The 15,828-nt window shown below is 37.0% G+C and overlaps 1 protein-coding gene across 1 annotated transcript in view; it reads right to left on the bottom strand.

The window, feature by feature from the left end:
* Window positions 1-948: 948 nt before the first annotated feature.
* timeout (circadian regulator timeout) overlaps window positions 949-15,828 on the bottom strand; it is a 97,393-nt gene continuing 82,513 nt past the window's right edge. Inside the window, exons 16-28 of the mRNA XM_029303417.2 lie at window positions 10,965-11,045; window positions 10,801-10,882; window positions 10,229-10,427; window positions 9,642-9,879; window positions 9,288-9,388; window positions 6,847-6,946; window positions 5,455-5,589; window positions 3,256-3,492; window positions 2,384-2,668; window positions 2,195-2,302; window positions 1,753-1,896; window positions 1,483-1,575; window positions 949-1,390 (exon numbers count right to left, since the gene is read on the bottom strand). Of these exons, the coding sequence (XP_029159250.2) occupies window positions 1,170-1,390; window positions 1,483-1,575; window positions 1,753-1,896; window positions 2,195-2,302; window positions 2,384-2,668; window positions 3,256-3,492; window positions 5,455-5,589; window positions 6,847-6,946; window positions 9,288-9,388; window positions 9,642-9,879; window positions 10,229-10,427; window positions 10,801-10,882; window positions 10,965-11,045 (2,024 nt within the window). The 3' untranslated portion in view covers window positions 949-1,169. The remainder of the gene's footprint in view (window positions 1,391-1,482; window positions 1,576-1,752; window positions 1,897-2,194; window positions 2,303-2,383; window positions 2,669-3,255; window positions 3,493-5,454; window positions 5,590-6,846; window positions 6,947-9,287; window positions 9,389-9,641; window positions 9,880-10,228; window positions 10,428-10,800; window positions 10,883-10,964; window positions 11,046-15,828) is intronic.

Here is a 15,828-nt window from a genome sequence, read left to right as displayed (position 1 = left end):
TGTGTACGTATGCAATGTATGTAATGTATATGCATATAAGTATATGTACGTGTATGGATCATAGAAAAGATGCTCCGAAACGTAGAAGAAATAGGGAAACAATCTTTAATTATCGAACAAGAAATCAATTACTTTTCTCAAACATATGCTTTATGCAGCTATGCATGTAAATTTATGTCATCAAAGTCGGGCTTCGTATGCAATATATATATTTACTAGGTTCTCGTGGCTAGGTTTTTCATTCTTGGCCTGGCATGATACCCTGTTCGCACATCCGCGAGTCGCGAAGTCCTTGCGGCGACATTACGCGTCGTTCCGCGGTCGGCGGCGTCGTCGTTAACCGTCGAAGGTGATATTGAAAAAGGTGGGAGCTGGTCTTTCGTCGCGCGATTAAGTCTCGATGCACACGTACGTGTCGTTAACACTCGCCAAGACTCCTCACCTGCCCATCAAAAGACGTAAAGTCATCCACATTGGCCAACCATCGAACCGGGGAGCACGTGATCGAGGAAGTAGTCGCTCGCCGCGTTACAATCCTGGGTGGGAAGAGTCACGTGACCTGAACTCGCTCGGGAGAGGGACCAGAGTGACTCAGAGATTAGCATTGCGCCAGCCGGCACCAGCACGCTCGCATGTTCTCTTCGTCGTTACTTGGCGAAATGTGGACGCCTTTCGAGAACTGTTTTTCTTGGCACCCTGAAGTGTACCCCGGATGGAACCGATCGTCCGTAAGGGCGTATCGTGGAACCTTGACGAAGCTTACAACGTGTAGAATATATATGCCCTCGTTCGAGCACTTGTGGATAAAGCCGATGCCTGCAGGAGTGCCTCCAGTATCGCTTTCCCAACTGAAGTTAACAATGCTATTTTTAAAATTGAGTTATAAAGAAATTTCTACTTTTTTATTTAAAAAAATAATTGTATTAATGATGATTTATCAAAATTGAGTAACTGCCTCAACTTTTTTTTTATTTCTGCAACTATTAATTAGTACTGCGTATTTTTTAAGAGATAATTGACAAAATATGTTTGACTTTTCTATTAAAATTTAAAAAGATATTAAAATATATATTATAGAGTATATATGTTCTGTATAACGTTTTGAATATTTAAGAACATATCTGAATATTTAAAATAATAGTAGATAATATAAATAAACGTATTCTGATTTAATCTTCTTCATCACTGATTATTATGCGAGCTAATTTAGGGCGCTCAGATGGCGCATTAGATAATTCTTCGTCATCGCTAATTATTATGCGAGTGCTATTTGTCTTAGCATTATCATCTTTTAGCGATTCTTCTTCCTCGTCGCTATCAAGTAATCGTCGTTTCTTATTAAATGGTTTATCTGTATCAGAGGAATCGGATCGATCTCTTTTTGTATCGTCTGTAAAATAATATATGAAAATATAGATTAGCATTGACCTACAAAGAGGTCAGAGATCGATCAGTTATCTTTTATCAGCATATGTTACTCACCGTTCTTATCATCAAGGTTTCTTTCAATTTCCATTTCCGAGTCTGAGGAATCATCGAACATTCTTACGCGATTTCTCGCATTGCTTATGTTATCTGAAATTTTAAATTATAACCGTGTTATTGTCTGAAAATGAACTTACTAAATAACACATTTGTCGGTAAATTCGTGATAAAGGAATACCAGTCTACTGACTAGAATAACAGAGGGCGAGAAAATGTTATCCTATATGCTTCATTAAAACAAAGCTTAATTAATTGATAGTAACATACCATTCGTTTCTTCTACAACTTTGGCTTCATCACTTTTCTCCGCAACTTCCGCTTCGCTACCTTCTCCGCTTAATTTCGATAATTGTTTAGATTTCTGAATCTTAGCACGAGGTTTCGATTGTTTGGAAGTTGATGGTTGCGGTTCTGAAAATAATTCGAGAGATTTGTAGATTTCTATATATCATATAAAGTATTGTATTATATTTTTTAATAAATGTTTCGATAGGTTTTAATTTAAAAAATTTCAGAATATATTGATAAGTATTCGTCAATCTTATTATCCGTATAAGATGACTGCTCATACATATTATAATCTTATAGATGATTTTTAAAACATTTCGTATTAATATACAATATTATGCCAACACCCAATCCTTTCCAATATATTCTTTTCATCTGACAAAATGATCACATAATTAAAGAAAAACATAACTTTACCAACCTGCAGGTACAAAGAATTTTTTAACATTCTCAAACACGTCAACATCGTCTCCACTGTCATCCATCTTTTCGTCAATGTCAAAATCTTTACGTGGTTCTGGTTGTGTTTCTGCAATTGCTTCGGTAAATGATCTTCATTTGAAAGTTTCCTATCTAGTTTGTGTGTTAGACAGTGGCAGTATTCACTTACCCTCAACGACAAATTCACCGGCTAAAGCGTCTTCGACGAGTTTGTAGCGTTTCTGAATTGTGGCTGTAAGCATATTCGCCGGAATACGCCAATAAGATTCCTGGGCATCAGCCGGTGGCATAAATCCCAGGGCACGGAGAAGCTTTTGAAAACTCGGTGAATCCATCGCGGTCGACGAGTAATCTGTCAGTGGCACCAAGGGTATGCCCTCGGAGCTTTCCTCGTCACGATCGTCCAGAATGTCTTGCAGGGATTCCTTGATCCATCCCAACGCTTCTCTCATGTCTGATTTATCGAGATTTTTTTCAAACAAAATTTCCGCATTAATCTTTTTTCGTTAATAATTTTTATTTCGCTTTATATATTCAGGATTAATCATGTGCGTGTTAATTTTTACATTACTTCAAGATATTCGTTTGTAAAGATATATATATATATATATATATATACTTGTTGAACATTACACATACTTGTTGAATATCGGAAATTGCTGAATTACTTGTAAATTGATGAAGATGAACTCGCTGAATTAACTATAAATTTATGAATTTCGCAAGAAGAAAATTGCTTCTTTAAAATCTTGCGGAACGTGAATCGAGTATCGGTGAAAATATATATCCTACAAAGTGGCCTGAGAAGTCGTTTTTCCGACAAGTCATCATTTCTTTTTTTTTTTTTTTTTTTTCACGTAATGGTTTCTGCAAATCATCGCCTATACCTCCCTTTTTTCTCCAAGCAAGAAGAACATTTATCCTGCGTGAAGGAAACGAGGGACGGCGCGCGCCATTCTAGCGCGACAAGTGCGCTTTCATTAATCACAAAAACGCGAATGCAGGTCGGGCGGAAAAACATGAGAGGGCAGCGATACTCACCCCTGTCGATGACGTCCTTCAAGAGACCGGATAATTGTGCATCCGTGTAAACGATCGTCGGTAGCTTCCGCCTGTTCCGTTGCTTCTTTTTCGTCGGCTCCTCGCTTCGACGAGGCGCGCCGCCGCGCTTGGAGGATTTTCGAGTTTCTTCGTCGTCTTCGTCGTCTTCGTCGTCGGTGGCTGAACTTTCGTTCCCGTCAGAATTACTGGCAGCTTGCGTTTCCCACGACGATTTACCTTTGCGCACAATGCATGGAAACGATGTGAACCTTTCTCGAGCGTTCATCAGCGTATGTAAAGCACGCTGCACAGTGTCTGTGTGTACGTGTATGTGTGCAGGAAGCATTTCACGTAACATTAGATAAATCTCGAGCGTGATAAATATTAAAGTCTACGTATAAAATCCATAACACTCTGAATGACAAATTTCTTCTTTTCTATTTCTCGCGTGAAAATCTCCGAGATGTAATCCCGCGCGCGATCTAAATTTATATATATGTGGATCTTGGATCTTTGCCCACACGTCGTGCACAACTTCTTAAAACTTCTTAAAACATGTTACCTTTTAATTAGATTAGATGTGATATAAATCTGGGTGCACTTTTAGAACTGGCAAAATATTAATTATGATTTCTGGCCGTTGCTGATAGAAGAAGAAAGCATTTGTGGAGGATAATCCTATATATGTGGTTAGCGAAATTGCATCAAAACATAACGTCGAGGGAAAATATTATTTCAAAGACACATGAGGTGAACCGAAATTTCTCGGCAATGCTTCATCTCACAGCTGTATATATCTATGATATGAGCTATCTCAATGCATTGAATACAAATAAGGTATGGAGAGAGGCAAACAATATCCATGATAAATATGAAATTCCTTCCGGCGCCATATAATAAGAAGCTAAGGCGAGTGATATTGGTCCAAGAGCGGCAAAAGTGCGTCTGGAATTCGCAGTTGCTGATATTAAATAACAAAATTGTGTATTCCGTGATGATATCATTATGGATTTCGAATATGTACGATGGAAAAAGAGAGCGTAAATATTATTTCAAATAACTGCAAAAATTGGATGACACACTTTTGCTTGAAAGATTAATGGCATATTGCATTCAAATAAGAAAAAAATGTAGAAATATTCTAGATTTTTATACTCTGCATTTTTTATATATTTTGAATATTTGACATAAAAAAAGATTGAAATTTTTAAATATTAATTTTGAAATATTAAAAATTGTAAGCGAATGTTTAAAAAAAATAATAATTATAAATATACGATCATTTCTTTTACAAGATAAAATATAACTCATAAATGTATGTTATTATATATATTGGGTAGTTCGATACGTTAAACCACCAGAATGGCATTCGGTTCACAGCGCATTTCGACTCTGTATAATTTCTGCAACGTAAATTATTGCATAACGCATTGTACAAACGGAGGGAAGAGAGAGAGAGAGAGAGAGAGAGAGAGAGAAGTGAATTTAATACTAAATAATTTAACAAAAATACACACAAGTATGCATACACCGCGATTTTTTAAATTGCACAATATTCGCGACATTGTGCGTGAATATTTGAATTTGTATAACTTTACTACGTTCCTTGTTTCATAGTTGAAACATTTTCTCATAAAATCAATATTTTTGTTACAACATGAACTAATTATGTCAGCGAGCATAAATGCGCTTTGTTGAACGATATTTTGTTCTCTTCGTAGTATTGAAATCAAAGGCCGGAATAATTTGCGCGCACAGAGGCAAGAATTTTCGCAGAACCCCTTCGCTCTCGAGGAATAACAAAGGGAAACAGAAACAATCTTGCAAACATACGAACGAACTTGTCTCCGTTCGGTAATATCGACGAAAGGATTTTTTTTTCTCTCTCCGCGCGATCCGTCGAAGAAATCGGGAGATAGAGCAGCGAGAAGAATCCTGTACAAATTGATCTTTGCTCCTTCTCGCTTTTTCTCCCGCGCATTCTCTCCATCTCTATCGTCGCCCTGTTGAAAGCGAGCCGCTCTATGCTCAGTCGCCAGCAATCGCGTTACTAGAAGACTGATCGAATGGGAATAGTCGCGGAATCGGAGGATAGTAAGAAAGACAGATGCGAATGGAATGGGATGGGATTGGCCGGAACAAGGGATATGCTCCAGACTGGATTGTGATGAGGGAGGAAGAACGAATAGGTATACTCACCCTGGTTGCTTTTTCTGGCTCGTTTTTTGCGCAGCTCCTTGCGATCCTGCGCCAATCCTAATTCCAAAAGCTTCTCCTTGATCTTCGGCTTCGGCCGCTTTATTCTAAGACCGGTGAAAATCAAATCCACGGGATCTGTCGAAGACATAAGTGTAGTTTCGATGTTTATAGCGTCGTCAAGAAAACGGTATGGCCCGCGGATGATAGGGGAGACTTTGTGCACGCGAAGGGAGATCGAGACGATTGTTGGAGATTTCAAAGAGATTTAAAGTCGAAATCAATTAAAGCCTACAAAGGGAAACGCGAACGCTCTTTTTCTTTATTTCGCGAAATATATTTATAAATCAATTGAACGTCGGTCTTTACGGACTTCTGACTTACGGATAATTTAATTTTTCTCCAAGATTATAAAATAATTTGATATTTTAATACGATTTTCTACGATATAAATCTGTTCGAGATTTAATTTACGTTATGTGACGTTATTAATTTGATTTAAAAAAAAAAAAAAAATGGTTCCTTATACGAAAGACGTGATATTTGTGCGAATATTTCCCATTTGCCGGTTGGACATTCTAGAGTTAACATCTGCGAAGTGAAAATACGATGGAATAAAACACTTTGCGGAGATTTTTGAAAGAAACGTGAAGAAAAATGCCCTTGACATTTCGCGGACATCTGAGAATTACGCCTGGCGTGGAAGCGACTTCGAAGATTAAAAGTTATGGAGAGCGGCGGATTCGTATGAAAATGAAACAAGTTTTACAAGACTTCTCTGAAAATGTCTCTGTCAGGAAGGATATTATTCTTCGTTCGTCCCAGCAGGATTCGAAATTATTACTACAAGCAGCCAAGCGTGTCCGATGTTCGGAGCTTAATTAAATCCTAGGAATCGTTCCGGTGTTAACGAATTCTCGCACGAATTTCGCATTCACGAAATATTTCAACAGTTTCGGAACGCGAATAACCGGTAGAATTAACGCGAAAATTTATGGCAAATTTCTATCAAACAAATTTATATATTATCGAGAATTGGGTTAAGGCCATTTCACTGTTATATGTAATATTCGCAGATAAATTACAAATTACAATAAATGACAGTTACCACAATACATATATCGTGAGACTCTCGTAAAATTTATGTTATCAAGTTATAAACTTCGCTCTTTATTTCATTTCATCGTGGTTAATCATCACAATTAATTTTGATAATAGTATTTAATCGCGTTACAAATTGATATATTCAAAGATGAATAAATGCGAAATAAATGAATAATTTAAATGAGAAAATCAATATCGACTTTAATCAGATGTGTACTTTAAGAAAATGAACGGTTAAAAAAAGAACGAAGAAACATATTAACGAGAAAGAAAATAAATTTTGAAAATTACCGTCATCGTCCTTGAACTGTGTCCAAAGTTCCGTAAGCTGGGCAACTTCTTCCTCGGACCATTCCTTGGGCAGCCTCTTTTGTACCTCGGCTCGCACACTCTAATTAATTGCGATATTTAAAATAAATTAAGCTACGTGCTTAAAATGAAACAAATTTAAATATGTATTTTAAATTTCTATCGAAAAGATCATTTTGACTCGGCAATAATCGAACAATAATTAATTACATATATTAGAGTATCGATGTCCGAAGAGAATACAGATTTATGTACAAATTAGCACACTCGGCTCTCTATTCAACCCCTTACAATTTTTTCGAGAGATACTTTGCGTGCGCTTAATCCCCGGATTTGACGAGACGAAGTAAACCCGTGTATAATCTCTGCAGAAGCAGTTTCTAAGTCAGTAGGCGTATTTAAAAAGGAGAAGCCGGGATCGCTCGTTTTCCAGCGATTACTTTCCACCCTCGAAACGAGACTTCTACGAGAATCCCTAAATGGCCGTCGGAGCAATATCGTGCGACTTCCATGAACTAAATGAATGTCAAATGAATACTCGGCCCCGTAGTCTCTGATTCGACCGTTCTCTCTCTCTCTCTCTCTCTTTCTGTGCTCGAAGAGACGAAACGTATTCACGCATGAAATTATTTAAATGAAACGTTTCCGCTGCTAAGCCTTTCTTGCCTCCACCAGAATCTCGCGAAGAAATCGATAATACGTTGGAGAAAACGTTTCCGCTGACGTAGCGACCCTCTTCGCCGACGACTGCACACTTATGATTAATGGCAAATTAAAAGCGGGGGAGAAACGAATTTTTCTTTTTCTTTCCGAGATCGTTACCGGTTAACATCGAGTCATTATCAAAAAATTAATTATATTTTCCGCGCGATCTATAGTCTCGTTAAAACAAATTATTATTATGAAACCGAGGTAAAATATGGTAATAAGAGCTATAAGTAGAACACGTATATTTTATTGTAAATATAAAATATAATTAATAACGCATCCTATTCACTGCACTTGGATTTTATTATTTCAAGAGAATCTTTATAATTGTATAATTACTTATGTCAAGTGTGGTTATAACAATAAGAAAACATTTTAGTGACTATGAGATTTGCGCGAGAGACTTGAAGAATAAAGATTGTAAACGAACAATCAGCGTTTTGCTTTAAAGTAATTATTGAAAAAAAAAAACAGCCAAAAACGCTGACATCTTCCAAGCGAATAAAATTTTTTGCTGAATCTCTTATACGTCGCATTTCATATCTACAAAAAACACAGTGAAATAAGATCCGGTATTGTGTATTGCATCGCTTATTCTCCGCTACGTGCTTTTTTCCCTTGTTAGAAGCTTCTCTACAAACTCAATTAATTTCAAGTTTTAAATAAGCCGGTAACTAGTTAGTAACTCCTCTGCCGCAATAAGAAGCTTGATTAACGCATTCCCATGCTTTATCACCGTATTGCAGCGTGTATTTTCAGAAGAAAAGAGTTATAATGAAGGAAAAAGAAATGCTTCCAAGCTTTAGCGGGATTAATATATCTATCTCGGAAAATATTCTTTAAAAAATGTTAATAATTTGAGAAAAAAATGATGCGCTCTTGCGGTTTCGAAGATGCATTCAACAGTAAATATTCTCCGGATTATATGCAACTGCAGCATGATATAAATGACTTTAGTAATTTGCATCACGATACTTGGGAATTAAATACAAGGTATTTATTATATTATAACTCGCACTCTCTGCTCTCTGAAACACAAGTAACACAATATCCCTTACATAACGCACACATTTACATTTCGACAAACTCGTTGGGTCGCGTTTTCTTTGTGTGTTCGTGCCCCGAAGGGCGATGCAAATGTTTATACGTATGTCGTAAAGGCAGAAGGCAAACAAAACGATAGCTTTTCTCGAGGAGGCGCCAGTTTTAGGGCCGCGAGTTGACGAGGGGACGCACAGATATTTCCTAGCTCGGAAAAAGAAACTGCCGTTTGGTAGAAGGAACACGCAGCTCACGTCGGAAGTCTCACGCAACCGCTCGCTTCGGTAGAAACTTGGGAGGAAAGAGAAACGAGGGTGGAAAGCTCGCCCCGTAGGTATTGTCTCCGGAGAATTTACAGTTCCTGTAGCAATTCCCGGCTCCATTTTTTGCATATGCTCGCTCCGTCGGCGGAGGTAGTCTAGAAACTTATTTTCGAGGCCTCCCTCCTTCCGCTCTTTCAAGCTTCTCGTAAATCATTGATCTTGTCAGACGGAACGGGACTGGGATTGCCGCGGGGACATATGAATGGACCGAGTACTTTTTTTCATGAGGGGGAAATCTTGGCAAAATCTTTCGAAACTATCTCTCTCATTCTTAGGAAAAATATTTAGCTTCAAGTAAATTACGATTTAGGTACCCTTTGACAAAATTACAGAAAGAAAAATGTCACTCACCTTAGAATTGACAATCAAACACATTTCTTTGAGCTTTTTAATGATGGTACGTCGCGTTCTAGCTTCATTGATGATGTGCTCCAATATCCAGTCGATCACGTCTATGAATTTACGACGCATTATAATTATTGCAATTCTTTTTTTATTTCTAAATATTTAAAGAAATATAAAATTGGCTGTTAATTCAAACGATAATAATAAAATATTAAAGCTGAACGATTCATATTTCTTACATCTTTGCATGCAAAAAGATTGTTTGTCTCGAATGTTTTTTCGTAATAGGAAAAGCTAATCAATCAACAGTGCGGATCAACGAGACTCCTCCACGAGAAGTAAGCGATATAAAGAGTTTACCTTGAGGGTATTTGTTAGTCTGATGCTCCATGAAAAGAGTCCGTAGCTCGTCCTCTTCCGTCTCGGTCCAGACTGCTCGTGAAACTTTTCTGTTAGTCGTTTCCGCGTTGTAGCCATCCACAATTTCTGTCGCGTCACGGCTGGTCTTCCAGAAGAGCAGCTCCATGTACGACTTCCGGTTCTTCTGGGCGACTTCGATGAAACGGCGGATTATGAAGACCGCGAACTTTTGGACCTCCTGAAGCAAGGATCGATTTTTCGCTGCTCGACGAGTCCACTTCCGCGAGCCATTAAGTTCGATACAAGGACGAAATAAAAACCTCAATGGTGGAATTTATCGCGCGACGTAAAGAAAGGAAAGTTTTATCGCTGAGAAACACAGTAAAGTCTTATCTATGCTTTCATTATGCGCGAAAGAACGATGATAAAGTGTTATGCTACGAAGAAAAGATCTAGACTATATCGAACCAGGCAATAATTAGATGCCATCACAATTGCGTATAATGTTGCTAATAATTATTTATCACACTGAAAGATTCAATATAAAAGCGGCATAGTTACGCGATTTTATTTCTGTACTCTATTACCTTATATATAGGATCCTTTGATTCCAAGATTCTTTGAAAGACACGAAATATGGACGCTTGGAATATCATGGCTGGCATTTTGCAATTCCAAGCAATCCGATGTAGCATTTTTACTGCATAGTGATTTACTTCAATTGTATTGTCCTCGAATTTCTGCAGTAACAACGCTAAAGCTTTAACTATCTTCACGTTCGCGAACCTTTGAATAAGATAAATTACTGTGTTTTAGCAAAGGCACATTTACCTTATTGTATCGAAATATAGATATTATGTACGATATTTCATCATACATAAAATGTTTTTTTTTCCTTTCAATTTGAAACTTTGCTTTAACAGATTGCGTTAAAATAGCTACAAAGTGTGTAAATTGATAAAAAAACTTTAATTTTTTGTTGAAACAAAGGGAAAGAGAACAAGACTTTAAAGAATGAATTTTTTAAATTTTACTTTAAAATTTAATTATAAAATTAAATAATGTTTAAAGTAAAATTATCAAAAATTATGATCAAACAATATTTATAGATAAATGAATCAAATATCAAAGATTTTTATATTATCTTTTTATATCGTACCTTTGAAAGAATTCGTCCAATTTAAAATCAGTCTCATGGGAAACAATTTCTTCTTCTTCCTCCTCTTCATTCTGTTCTTCGTCTATTAAGAAGCTCATTTATATGTATATATTATAAATAAAAATGTATGAAGCTTTAAATCAAAAGATTCGATATTTATTTACCTGTTTCATGATTCACAGAATGTTCAACATCCCCCCCGTTTGGATTTAACGTTTCTTGAGTGACAGGTGGATCTTCTTCAACTATAAATAATTAAAATTAATTAAAAACATAATTTTTAACAAAAATTAGTCTAGTTGAAAGTAATCATTCAAAATGTTTGAATTGAACTTGATAATATTGTATAATCGTCAATAAAATCCAATTATTTTCTCTCAATTTAAATATAATTTTATTATAAATTTTTTGGACAAAATAATTTCGATATACAGATCGTAATACACAAATATCGAACCTAACAGTGCATCGATAAAGCATTTTAAATCATTGCGAAAAGTTTTCTCCGAGCGAGTTGTTGCTTCAACTAAAGAAAGCTTTTCTACCGTCCGAAGAATTCAGTTTGTCCAAGTGACGGTGACGGTGGTGCTATTTCAGTTTAAAGTTTTAATTGTCTCTTCTCCGCGGTCTGCTCAACTCGAAACAGTAATTCGAGATAAAATAAAGCGCTCCTCTGACTCGCGGTGTTTTTATCTCGGATTTTTAAATGCTTCATACCGTTGATGTATTAAAAGTGTTAACGGAAACTTTTGCTTTCTCAGCATGAAGTACGATTTCAGTATTTCCATAGATTTCTTCAAGAACTTTTCTTCCATTCGTAGAGAAATTTTTCTCTAAGTTCCCCCGGATAGTTACACAGGATGACTTGCAATGAGATAAAAATTTTTACGTCGAGAAGAATATTGAGAGCGAGATTTATATACCTTTATATATATATATATATATATATATTTTTTATTCAAAAGAATCTTGTCGTATCTTCCTGAGCAGGTTTAAAAAATTCATAAATAAATACAGTAAGCTTCGCGAATCCCTAACGGAAAGTAGGTGCATAAAAATGCATCGCTCGTTTTTTGTATCGTTTTGCGAAGAAGAGAAACTAATCTCCATATTTATGCACCCTTAGCGGAATCAAGTTCAACAAAGAAGGAAGATAATTCATTCCGTGATTATAGATCTCCAAATATTATATATGCAAAAGATTGTGCATTTAACGCGAGAGTTATCGGTTCGAGCACGACCGACGCGGAGAAGTTGCGTCGAAATTTGCGATAGCTCGTTGCGTTCAACTATCGATCGTCTCCCCGCAATTTCTCAGCGATACGTTCCCACGCACAATGTATTCGGCGAGAATTTATGCGTGTATGTGTGCGTGTAGGCGTATATGTAAGCACCCAGATGTATGTGCAAAAGAGATCGACAGCACGTGGTACGGTCGCACGAGCTCGTTAAGCGGCTAATACTCATGTTTCAATACTCTTCAAGCATGTAATTTGCATATTTCGTCAATTAATTAAAATTCACATATTTACATATAATATAACTACTATTACGCGAAAAATAAAAAGTTGCATTTCACGTTTTTTTTTTCAACACATATTTTATTATTATATTCTATGACATCGTTAAATTTGTGGTCGTGTCCTCTGATCTGCAGCTTTTTTTTCCCACTCTTTAAATCCGTTTTTAAACCCGTAACGAAAAATAGTTGTACGTTCGGGCTGAACTATTCTGTGCATTTGTACAAAGTTTTTTCAAATTTACAGGCTGCCGAACTTTCCTCGTTAGTCATTCTGTCATCGGTCTTTTACGTCGTTTTTATCACGTTGAAATAGATACTTTACAATGATTGATACTACGTTATGCACACGTTAATATTACATAAAATAATAAGTGTCACGTTAAAGAGCTTAATTTCAACAAAAATTTACAACTTTAAATTTTTAATCAAACAAGTTTTGAAACAAGTTTCAATTTACGAATATGCGACTTGAAATTTGCGTATATTATTTTTCATTTCTGTTAAAGCAAAGTTTAAAGTGAATAAAAACTGCTATAATAATTTGAAATTCAATATTCCAACCTTTTCCAATTCCTCAAGTATACAATTGATTAATGTTTCGAAAACATACTTGGACAAGCGATATCGTTCTAATTATAATTGTAAATTAATTTGATCGACGTAGCGTAACAACAGGATCTCGTTAGACTCGAGATTGCGATGCTTCTCCTTGCCATTAAATTAGGCATTATCGTAGGCGCAAAGACGAGAGGCGCATTATGCGATTGTGTTACCTGGATAATAAGTGTTGTCTAACGCGTACATAGAGTAGCTAGGTAAATGGGGTTGCAGGTGGTATATCAGAAGTTGGGCGGTTGAAAATAATAGAGACAGAGGACGAGAGGAAAGCATGGCGAAGGATAGGAGTGGATGGGTTTATCACGGCTGAGACCAAAAGCCCTGCTACGCTACCTCGATGTAATTTGTGAAGAGATAATAACCGTCGTCCACGAGAACATCGTCGCGGTGTGTGCGCGCGCGTTGAAGAATTTTTTTTGCTTTTGTTATTATTTATATTATGTATTGCATTTAAAAAAGATAGTCTCCGCTGGAATTAAGATCCGTATCCATGAGCGAATTTTACCGAGATCGCGTCTCGAAAGTGTTTTAACGCTAGATCGAGAATTATTCAATATTATAGAGACGAAGAAATATAATTTTTTTTTTTTTTTTTTTTTTTGGAAATAAACGATTTCTTGTAAGCGCTTTAAATTTTATAATTACATAAAAACTGAACGTCGAAACTTGAGAGAGAAAGAGCGCAAGAAAGATGAAGAGAAACTTGTACCGTACATTTTACAATATTATATAATTTTTCCTCCTGTGAATCTTCACAATATCATCGCTTCTGCATAATTTTCAATCGCAAATACAAACTGATTTCTTTTTTTTTTTTTTTTCCTCATCCACACTTTTCAAAAGTATAATTTTTCTCATGAAAGATAGAAAGTTAATAGCAAGTTAGAAAATGGAAAATTAAAAGATAAAGTTTCGAACGGATGGATGTAAAGCAACTTTCTCAATAGAAAAAGTTTGAAATTTAAAAGGAGTGCAAAGCAAGTCTTGTAAACCATAGTTACTCGCAGTTTGATAAGAACTCGTAACCCACTAAATGAATCAACCACGGAGAGTAAGTTACTCCTGAAATCAAGGAAGAGCTATTTCAATGTTTCACTAGTTTACGACAAATTCATTATTGCAAGGAGATTTCATGTCTTCGGGCAGCGTGAATATCACGGAAATTGTAACCTTGATAACCCGCGTCTCGTTTCTCTCCCGCACGGAAATCCAATGATATTTTTGAACGAGGGAACGACGTTCAGCGCGTTCATTTTTCTGTAATTTCGAGAGAAGGAAAAAGGGAAGACGCTGACTTTTCCTCTTATCCTACATTGCGTTCACTTGTTTCCTACTCGTCTTCTTGGAGGATCGGTGAAGTAGAAAAAATTGAGGCGACGCGACGACTGGAAAAAAGCACGCGGGCAAAAATCATGTTTCGAGAGAAACGCGTTTGAGAAATTACACTGATAATATTTTATTCATTAAACGTCGAAATGGAATGGTAATTGCGCTTCTTCAAGTATTCTGCAAGATAAAAATTTTAAATGCATTTATCCGAAACACGCTCTTTTTCCAATTTCAAAACCTTAACGTTTCAAACGTAATATACCTCGTTCGTCATCGCGATGGCGGATTAAATTAGTTAAATATAGAAAGCTGCAAAAATCTGTACGCTGCACAATACGATTCCACGAATAAAATATCGTTTTTTCGCTAACAGAATCCGGTTGCAAGATCTATCTGGAAAATATAGTTTTTTATACGAATCGAGGTCATCTCTGTGGCGTACATTTCGAGGGTTATTCCGTTTATACGTGCCGAAGAAGGAAAAAACTGACGATTGAAGAGGGCGATGACCGGAAACGAAATAGGGGAAAAAAACGACATATTATATCCGATATACGGTAGCGTATATGAGACAGCTACGAAGAGTCATCCGATTGACGTGTTTATGGCGAATTTGATGTCGTGGACCTAAACTAAGTTCGCAAGCTGTGCTTTGGAGGGTTTGCGAGCAACCCTCCCGAGTTCGACCCCTTCTCGAAGCAATCTGCTCGCAGCTCGACGACGCGCCTGTCTGAAATTTCGGTATTCAACGATCGTCACAGTCCGGTACTACTATTAGGCCGGTAACTACTTATTCAAACCGGATCGCTCGAAACGCCCACCTTCCTCGGTGGTTGTTGTTAACGCGATCACGTCCTCCCAGGTCCCCTCGCCTCACAATCTCCTCTCACCCCATTCCAACGCGACCTTTTTCTGTAACGATGCAAGCCCGGGTCTTTCCTCTATATACCCTTTTCCTTTCTTTCCTCCCTCATTCCTCATCTCTTCCCGTTCCGCTTGCTCACGTTGTTTAGATGCAGTTTTATTGTGCCCCCAGGGTTCGTTGCCGCAGAAGCGGCATGACGTACGCCGAGCAATTCCTGGACCGGACGAATGGCGGACGAGATCGCAAACATGGCTTGGACTACGTATCTCTTGCGTATTTCGAGAGACCGATTCATCTCGCGGCGGAGAATAATAGATGGGAAAGAGGGAGAGAAATTCAAAAACTGCCTCGTCCTTCGTTATTTCATTATTATTTATTAATTACGGTCAAATTAATAATAAAAATACAATGTTGCGATGTGCGAATAAAAAGATTTCACATAGAAGGAAAGGAAACGATGTAAGGAGAGCGAGCAAAGAATATTGGGTTATAAATAAATATAAAATATGGGTTGAGATATCAATGTGTTCCGTGTGTTGTGTTTTCGTACGATAAATGATTCGATTAATTCGTTTAAGCATTTATCGGTGACGTAAATCCGGCAGAAAATTGGGATAGCCAAAAGGCATGCGGCACGCATAGGAACCGCCTATTAATTATTTATAGTAATGTGATATTGATCCGTCTGGCTACC

This window comes from Nylanderia fulva, unplaced genomic scaffold (genome assembly GCF_048542155.1).
Source record: "Nylanderia fulva isolate GAGA-0341 unplaced genomic scaffold, ASM4854215v1 Scaffold27, whole genome shotgun sequence".
Taxonomy (NCBI): domain Eukaryota; kingdom Metazoa; phylum Arthropoda; class Insecta; order Hymenoptera; family Formicidae; genus Nylanderia; species Nylanderia fulva.
The sequence above is the reverse complement of the archived record's forward strand: the minus strand, read 5'-3'. Positions and strand labels throughout refer to the sequence as shown.